Source organism: Cynara cardunculus (genome assembly GCF_001531365.2).
Source record: "Cynara cardunculus var. scolymus isolate 2C chromosome LG 3, CcrdV1, whole genome shotgun sequence".
In the NCBI taxonomy this organism is placed as follows: Eukaryota; Viridiplantae; Streptophyta; class Magnoliopsida; order Asterales; family Asteraceae; genus Cynara; species Cynara cardunculus.
In genome coordinates this window covers 4,383,016-4,392,720 of record NC_037530.1, presented here as the reverse complement: position 1 = coordinate 4,392,720, position 9,705 = coordinate 4,383,016, and the positions used below count along the sequence as shown (strand labels likewise).

Sequence of the window (9,705 nt, the reverse complement as noted above, 5' to 3'; positions counted from 1 at the left end):
ATACAAGGTTGGTGTACACTACAGATTATGCATAATGCATATAAGCTTATTTAAGTTTTTGATATCCATAAAAATGACAAGTAAACACAAATCAGTTATTGCTCAGCTAACCCTTTGTACTGTCATGTTGGCCAAATGATTCTTTTATGCCTGTTTAATGAGCCTAAAATGAACAACAAAACAACTCTTGAGCATAAATCTTTAACACACAATTTGATTCAAGAAAATGAACTGTTACAAAGTATAATAAAAGAATTGCCACCAGCATACTGATTCCAGATATTTTGTGATCAAGCAAATACCCCATTTACAAATGGATTGGTTTTGATCTTCAAGATTCTGTCTCTATTCTTGCATTTTAAACATAAAGACTAGTAGTCTAAGGGGTTGTTAATTTACTTTATTGGTCTGGGCAGCTTATTCACTCAGCCATACAGCCGTGTCTTTTTATGGCTTAATGGCTATATGGAATAAGCCAGGATCCCTCACCTGGATACATTGACAACTTGGACAATAACATATAAGTGCATCAGTGGGTTCTACAGGGTTGTCAACTGATACATAACATCAGTTCATCGATATATGCATAAATAAAGAGGTGATCACCACATGCATCATACTTTTACATGTAAGGCTATCAAAATTAACCAAGTTCTTTACCAGACTTGCCTGTGATTGTTGCTGAAGAGTATAAGGGAAACAGGCTGATCGGGAGAGAGAAAGAATAGTTGTCGCAGTATGTATACACAGGTTGCAATGCTGAGAAAGAGTTGAATATAAACATCAGAGGTTCAGTATATGTGCTGCATTATGTTCAAATGCATTTATTCTAAAGAGTATAACATTGAAAAAGATTACTGATTGCACATAGTTCAGTCCCATATGAAAACAGATTAGATACCATTCTTTTTCTAAGGCTTGTTTTATAACTTTTAGTTATTGTATAACTTGTATTTATGGCATGAAGAAAGAGTTGCTTACTTAAATATCAGAAAATCATTAAATACCAATCGCGAAAAGCAATAATGACCTCCAACTGGTCATTATTAGGAGGTTGTGCAAAAACATGAAAGCAAATCAATTGTTGATCCAAGAAGTGTGCAAATGAATGGCAATGCGGGAGTGTATGAAACTCAGATATATGCAATCGTGGATCAATCGATAAATAGTTGTGACATTAGTCTAAAGTCAACATGAAGTCTTTGAGGTGGAAATTCCCCTTCCTTCTTTATCTACAGTTGTCAATACACAAAGTTCTTTCATTTACATGAAAAAGAACTTTGCATCATGATGATGCAAGTTAATCATAATTCACAGGAAGCAAATTTAGTTAGAGCGTCTGAACTATAACAGAAGACATTAACCCCCTAGTTGTTCTAGCTTCTTCATAACATAAAAGGTTGATCTTTTAGATTTTGTTATGGTTGGCTCTATCTTTGCATAAAGTCATAATAACATTAGTATGAAGCATCACATAGGCCTACAGTCAAAAATAAGAACCATTTTACCACACCTTCATATCCAACTTTGTTACCATTGCCCATATAAAACCTCCAGAGAATGTCATTTAGAGAAAGTAATTAGTATGGAGTAAGCTAGGCTAGAAGAAATAAACATGTTGTGGGCCATATTTACTTGATGCGAGGCACAATGGAGGCGAGACCACAAAATGGAGACTGGAGAAAGGAAGCAAATTATATACACTACTGGAAGTTAACTAACGGACAAACCGGAAATAACTTTTACATGATTACGTCCTACACTCATGGGATTAACGAGAAGATGGTGACTTAGTTTGGATAAATACTTACCTCCCAGAACACACAATAAGAGGTATCCACAAGAAAGCACTCATCCAACTTGATTCCTTATATGCTATCCAGACCTGAAAAAGCAACAGTGGATTCCTTATTATTATGAAGAGAGGAGGAAAAAGATGCATTTCATTTAAAGATGCAAACTGCAACATGTTGTATGTGAATGTATAATTTTCGATCTAGGTTGAGATCCATCATAGCCCTAAAATCAGAGTAGCAAAACATGAATTATGTCAGGTCAATTGCATGATAAAAAGTGAATGTTGTTATCTGAACTAAACTCTATATTGGAAGATCTTAGAGTATAACTCAACCAGTTTCATATTCAATTGTGACCATCTGATGAAGAAAAGGATAAGACCAAGATGCATAATCATCTTGATCATTAGCATACTGTTTGGGGCTTTCAATGTGATAAAATTAAGGTGTCATATGATATATGCCCTGAATAATGTACATATGGTGGGTTTGTGGGCCAATAAACAGGCATAAGGAAATAAACAACCCTACTTAACGCTCATATAACGAAGACACTAATATTATTAACAGTACATCCAGCTTAAGAGTCTATGCCAAAATGCAACAATCAATCTATGAAAAATATGCTCATAAGTGAAAAAACCAAAAAGAAACTAATGAAAGAATTAGCTTATTGACTATATTATAACAAGGCAAAAGTTATCTTATGGCGGAAAAATTGATCAACTCAATATCATGAATGGAGACATACCGCTAAAGCCACAACGTTGATATAGAAGTCAATTAATGTTGCTATCATCCACCTGCGAGCAATTATTAGTATCAATTTTACATTTCATATGAAAGAGAACTATACGTAAAGATTGAAAAGACAGATGAACGCGTGGACTCTTGTCAATCAACCATATAGCCAAACATTATTTAACCGAACTTGCTTCTCAAGTGGGGATCTCTTAGGAAAAGGGAATAACAAATTTGGTGAGAGAGAACGGTGCTCCCAGTTCTATATCAAGAGTGGCTTAATAAGTCCAGTAATTACAGAGATCCACATGACCGACCTTTGGTTTTTCAGTTCCCACTGAGAGCACAGGGTGAGAGACCAACAAAAAAACCCAAGTTGTAGATTTATTTTTGGTTCCTAACACATCAAGATTTATAGATGATAGAATGTAGGAGAAACTAATTTCACATTGATATTGCTTGTTCATGTTCTGAATCGTACTTCTCCATGAAGGATCCCTAACTTCACATACATTACAGTTGAGGAATGTCCTTCTACTTTACTTTTTCAAAAGATAAAACAGAATGAAAACTTACGGTGTGTATAATTCAGCACGGAATGGAGATCCATCAACAATAAGCGTGTAAAGCAAAGCTCCCAGCATCAAGCAGCCTAGTACAGCAAAGATTACTCTTGCAGTTACAACAGAAGGTCCCTTCCTGTGCTCCGTGGCATCTCTAAGCCAAATGTATAAAAAAAATTAAGTGATAAATAACTCAACATAATGTTTTACATGATACATGCAATGAATGATTAAAAAAAAACAAAGAGAAAAGATTAGTCATACATATTTATCTTTTGCCATGTCCTCTCTCACAAAAATGATACTTTTTGAGGATCGGATATCATAGAAGGTAATACCAAAAAGAAAGTAAAGGATGATTATCTTATTAATTGAGAATGAAGGCATGGAGAAAGAACATAACTATATGTTCTTGGAAACATCAATGCAAAGTCTTCGAGAAGAACCATGCATACACTTCTAAAATCAAAATGGACAACAGAGCAAGTACTCGCTAGATTGCTACATATATATTTGGAGGGGAAGTCCAACATCCTCTCTTCTTACCTTTTCTGGTGTCTAGCCAACACGAAGTACAAAGGATCTTTTGAAGATTCTTCAGGTGTCAACTTGTAGAACTGCATAACGATGTATCCGCAGGTAGTGACACTGTAGCAAAGTAAAAAAGGAAAAAAATGTAACTTTAGTGATACAATATAATATGGCGACTAAATTTCATATCGAATTATTGGAAAGTAGTCTTAAAATAAGTAACAAATCCATGCTGGCCTATATATATCATTGTTCACAAACCAATTACTGACGTACCACCACGAGTGAATCACTAAACTGTTAAGCTGGAGAAAGAGGTTCGATATTTTTCAGGTTTATTGCCTCCAAAATCATATTTAAACCCATGAGATGCTATTTGCAGTGAATGTAATAAGTTGAGAACCATCTATCAAGACAAGCTTTCATTGAGAAAGTTGGAGAGAGAAAATACTAAAAAGAAACCAGTAGATGATTATAGTAAAGGGAAGCCAAATTTGATTTTTCCGCATATAGTTCAAATTGGTATAGCAGTTGGGTTGTTGTGAAATGCTAGAAATCTTACTATTACCAGAAGTTTATGTATTTCAAACCATGAAAATTACCAGTCTACTTGCCAAGAGGTAAAGCTATGTATGTGAGATAGAAGTGGGAAATGGCCTAATAGATAGTCTTATAAGAAACTTAACTTTCATATAAAATAGAACTTAAAGCATGAGATCTCTATTTGGTTCACATTAATTCTACATGTAATTAAGAGTTCTTACAAAACTTGAAGATCATATGTGCTGAAACAAGCCCTCTCAAGTTAATTGTAAAAAGAACCAACCATTTTGAGATCTAGTGTTCTAAACAAGAAATCATATGCACATTTAGAATTCCAGAACAAATTCTAATACAATAATATGTCCTTGAGTTTCTACAGGTTTAAATAATTCATCATAAAAGTGGATGTTACAAGCATAATCACAGTAATCTATTACGAGAATAGAACCCTTTAAATCATGGATTAACCCAAGAAAACCCCATTGTCCTGGGGTGAATAAAACAATCATTGTAAACATGTCATACTGCTAATAAACAAGAAGATTACCTTCCTAAGCAAATTAACAAAATGACCCAAACAGTTGCCATGATCCAACTTGATTCCTTGTAGACAACCCAAGCCTAAAGATTACCAACATACAAACACATATGAGTCCAGTTGATCATTCAAAAATTAAAAAGGGAACGCATACATTCTAACAAACAGTAGTCTGCTCTATCCTCCTGAATGCACTTGAATATTAGTAATGCACTTGAATTTTAGTAGATAGAATATGCACTACGAGAAGTATTAAAGGTCAGGTCAACTGTGGCTCAAAAGTGAAAAGGTAACAGTAACGAGTTAGTGAGAGACATATAAAATAGGAATATGACTTGCTTAACTACGTGCATCTTTTAGTCAAGGTAGTTACGTGCCAAAGTCAAAATGGCAAACAAACAACAATGTACCCTTTTAACTGAAATAAACATTCATACCCCTATAATAGCAATATGTATGTAGAAATCAATCAGTAATGCAACCATCCACCTGCAACAAATTTAACATCAAAATCATCAAAAAGGAAAACGTTTCTTTCGCATTAAGAGGAGCCATTAATAAATAACTTAAATCCTGAAACAAAATAAAAGTAAACCCAAAAAAATACCATTATGATTCTTTTCTTTCTTACTTATACATGCGGAAAAGTCTAGCTTTGTCGTTCTTGTTCAGATTATCAACAACAGCACTAAAAAGTAAAAGCTAGAAAGCAACATAATTCTTGAAGGTCATTAACAAGGGAGCCTAGGACTGAAACTTCTATCACTAATCGATATCTATAATGTACCAATCAAGCTCTTATTAAATGTGCATATCCACTGAAAGATGAAAAAACGAAATAGAGAAAATAAATTAAATTTGCATTATCATATGTCATGTAACTAGATGAACACTCCCCCTCACCACCATCACAACACAAACAGAACACAAATTATATGCCTCATACCACCCAATTTTCTAAGAGGAAGTTGGCTGAACATCCACACTAATGCAGGTGAAGTTCACACTCCATTCGGGTATATGAATGACAAATCATCCCACACCAAGTCCTAGAATCCAACATACTCCCTTCATTATATACCTAGAGAAATAAATTACATCTCCATAATTCGCAAAGCTGAGGAATATATGTAACTTTGAGGACATCACAAGTGAGTTATGGTTGATGAAACTCATTTAAACTCTCTGTTAAAGTGGATTCTAGTGGGCCTGAGCCACTACGTGAAGCCATACGAGTCACATAAGCTGATACAGAAAAAATAAGTAGGAAAGTGCTAAAAAAGAGAAAGAGCATGGATGCTCTCATCTAGGGTCATGTGGCTCAATTCAAGATTCTTTCAATTAATAGCTGCAACAACCTTGGGTGCTGGCAATGCTTGCTTGAATCCTACTAGACTTCTGTTTGATTTTAGTGCAGTCTGTACAATTGTTCTGGTTTGGAATCAGATTTTCCCAGTCAATTGATGCACAACTGGCATGATCTTCATTTCTTAATTCAAGTTTCCTGTTATTTCATCCTCAATCATTTTGAAGATTTTGGATTAATAAAATCATCTTTCTTTTAGCCAAAAAATCTGTAACCTAAAACCAAGGAGATTTACAAGTCTACCTCTTTTGACACATGATGCAAAATTCTACAAAGATCCAAACAACTCATATATTCAGAAATCAACAGAGGAATAAAGAACAACTCATTCCCGCTGTTGACTAGTCTTTATATGTTAAACTAACATGACCTTGAAAACTTTCGAGAAAATTCGCCGGACTACATTCAGCCCTGAAACTACAAATAAAAAGTAACTACTGTGGTAAAATCATAACAGAATCCCAACCAGTTTTTCATATCAAATCACTACGTTTGCCGTGATCGCAGCATCATTTAATAAACTAATGTTACAAAAGTGTGTCCATTACCACCACAAGCTAAAAGAAAAACAAACAAACAATATCTACCATCAATTTCGACACACATTTCTGTAATTTAAGCATCTAATTTACCTGGTGAGTAGCTCAATACGAAAAGGGCGGCCGTCAGTGGCGATTGTGTAAACAAGAACCGCCACCATGAGACATCCAAGTACGCTTAACAACGTCCTCACTGCTACTCCCACCTCCGCCCCCATTATTGCTCCGATATCTCTGTGTTTCGTGAGCGAGAAGGAGTAGGAGAGAAATTGGATTCTTTTTTGTTCTTTTTGTGAGGAAGCCGAGCGTCCACGTTTGTAGTACCTGATACGGCGCCAAATGGGAGACTTTCAACTGATATAATTACAAAAACAGCCCCTCTACTAAGTAATAACATACAAATTTAGTCCATTAGTATTTTAACTTTGCTATTTTTAACCAAAAGTTTAGCAAATGGTCTCTCATCTGAGTCATCTCGTTAATGTTAAAGGACTTTAAAAACAACATATGATAAAGAGTCATCAAGAGATAGGGGGATGGAGAGATTTGATGAAGGTCGGTTTTCATGTTCGTTTTTGGTTTTTATTGTTTCATTATGACAAAAATTCTTAAAAACCATTTTTTATGCATAAAGTACTGTTTATTAATGCATATTATTTAAATCTCAAAATTACAAGTATATTGTGCATAGTACAACTTATTAAAGCTCCATATCTGAATTCGTATAACCAACTGCAGATAAACATAATCAAATACATGATAAACATTTCATTTTAAATATAAAAAATCTAAAATATAATTAATACAATCATTGAGTTTTAACAGAATACTTAATTATTATATTTATAAAATGTTATATTATTAAACCAAAAATAAAGTATTTCATTATTAAACTTAAATTAAATTATAATAAAAAAATTAAGGAAATTACATAAAAAATTTAACTTTAAATAGTTGATTTGATATTAACATTGATATTTTTTTTTCAAATTCTTATGATATATTCAGATTTATATTTTATTCAAAAATAAAATCATTATTGCTTTCTTAACAACATATAAAATCGTATTATAACATCGACAGAGACAAAAAATAAAATAGAACATTAAAATCGAGATGTATCTAAATGTATTGCGCACGTACCTTTCTAGTATCCTTAAAAAATAATAAATATTAAAGACAACGATTAAATAACTCGATTTTTATTGATAATTATATTATCATAAAAACCTAATATAACGTGATCCATATGAAATGCATTTTTTCTGATATATTTTTTCTGTAATTCAATTTGCATTTAAACATGAATAAATGTTTCGTGAAGTTCTTCTCATATCCATAAATGTTTCATTCTCTTTTCTAGAGTAAATTTTAGACACTATAACAAAATCGGGTTTATATGACACTCTCAATTTCTAATTGTCCTAATAGACTTCTTTATAAGACTTAGTTTATAGGACCAAAAAAACAAAGTGTCTTATCTAAAGGCGTTGTAATAAGTTTATATGACGTTTTTTGATGTCGTAATAGATTTTTTAGAACATGTTTAATATAAAGCGTCCCGTTAGCAACTTTATAGGACACTATTTGAAAAACTGTCATATAAAAACAAATGTCATATAAAAAATAGAGTTTATAGGACACTTTCTCAAAAGTGTTCTATAAAGTTGTTAATGCGACACTTTATATTAGAAATGTCCTAAAAAATTTGTTAAGACGCCAAAAAACGTCATATAAACTTATTACAACACCTTTAGATATGACACTTTATACTTTGGTCCTATAAATTAAGTTCTATAAAACGGTCTATTGAGACACTTAGAGATTGAGGGGGTCCTATAAACCCAATTTTGTTGTAGTGAGATTTGCTCCCTCACTTTTGTCACTTGAAATAAAAATTGTCTCTAACATTTATTTATTCTGTATTTGTCTCTCACGTTTCCAAAATATCTTGGTTTTAGTTCCTCCAATTATTAACAGTTAATTTTTTAGTTAGTTTCAATTAAACGAAGGACAATGTGGTCATTTTTTATTTAAAATCATCTTTCACGAGGTACGTCATCACTTTATGTGGTGCACGGGTGTCTTGGAGAACAAATAAACGATATGTTGTCTCACGCTCATTCGCTGAAGCTGAGTATCGCACCATGGCAATGCCTGTTAGTAAGGTTCTATGGCTTTGATGCTGACTCAAAGATATCGAAGCCACACAACTTGGTCCTAATCCATTGTTTTGTGACAACCAAACGGTCTAACACATAGCAAATAATACCGTATTCCATTAGCGCACAACGCATGTCGAAATAAATCATTCTCCGTCCAATTTCATCGGAGCAGCAGGTCGCAAACTTGTTTACCAAAGCCTTAGGAGCTGCTCTTTTTCGGTTCCTTGTTGGCAAGCTTGACATTCGATATCTCCATGCTCCAACTTGAGGAAGAATGTTGAGATTTGGCTTAAATTAATTATTTTGTTTCCTTTTTTTCTTGGTGTAATTTGCATATATATTTTTGTCATAGCTTTGTATAGGGTTATTATTAGAGGTAATTATGTCATCTGTAAAACATATATTTTGTACTCCCCTTTTGTATTATGATCAAGAAAGGAATAGAGAAAGTTTATTTTGCAAATCACGTTATTTGTATAAATCGTACAAATCTCATTCAACCAATCATAATTTTCCATTATGTTCATTTTTTTGTAATTATGAGAGATTGATTAATCATTTTTATTGTGAATGATGTTAATCATGGATATTATCATCTTCATTATATTAATTTTAGAGATATACATGAAACAATTTCATTAAAATTTCATAAGTATTATATGAAACAATTTCATAAGTATTATATGAAACAATTTCATAAGTATTATATGAAATACTTTCATAACCATATATGAAACAACTTCATAAAAAAAGTATTATATGAAATAATTTCATAAGATTAAACAATTTCATGATTTTTTTTATAAGATTAAATAATGAAATTGACGGATAAGGGTAGTTTGCACGATCTGTACAAATATGGGTGATTTGCATTTGATTGCTTCTCTCTCTCTCTCTCTCTCTCTATATATATATATATATAT

At 32.8% G+C, this 9,705-nt stretch overlaps 1 protein-coding gene across 2 annotated transcripts in view; it reads right to left on the bottom strand.

Moving 5' to 3' along the window:
• LOC112509426 overlaps positions 1 to 6,935 on the bottom strand; it is a 7,857-nt gene extending 922 nt beyond the window's left edge. The window contains exons 1-9 of one of the 2 annotated variants that reach the window (XR_003068830.1): positions 6,711 to 6,935; positions 5,150 to 5,201; positions 4,722 to 4,795; positions 3,647 to 3,748; positions 3,114 to 3,254; positions 2,548 to 2,599; positions 1,812 to 1,885; positions 670 to 759; positions 1 to 163 (exon numbers count right to left, since the gene is read on the bottom strand). Coding sequence is in view for 1 of the 2 variants with exons in the window: in XM_025114381.1 (XP_024970149.1) it covers positions 670 to 759; positions 1,812 to 1,885; positions 2,548 to 2,599; positions 3,114 to 3,254; positions 3,647 to 3,748; positions 4,722 to 4,795; positions 5,150 to 5,201; positions 6,711 to 6,835 (710 nt within the window). In the remaining variant the exon portion in view is untranslated. The remainder of the gene's footprint in view (positions 164 to 669; positions 760 to 1,811; positions 1,886 to 2,547; positions 2,600 to 3,113; positions 3,255 to 3,646; positions 3,749 to 4,721; positions 4,796 to 5,149; positions 5,202 to 6,710) is intronic. The other variant, XM_025114381.1, reaches the window with a different exon arrangement.
• Positions 6,936 to 9,705: the final 2,770 nt, after the last annotated feature.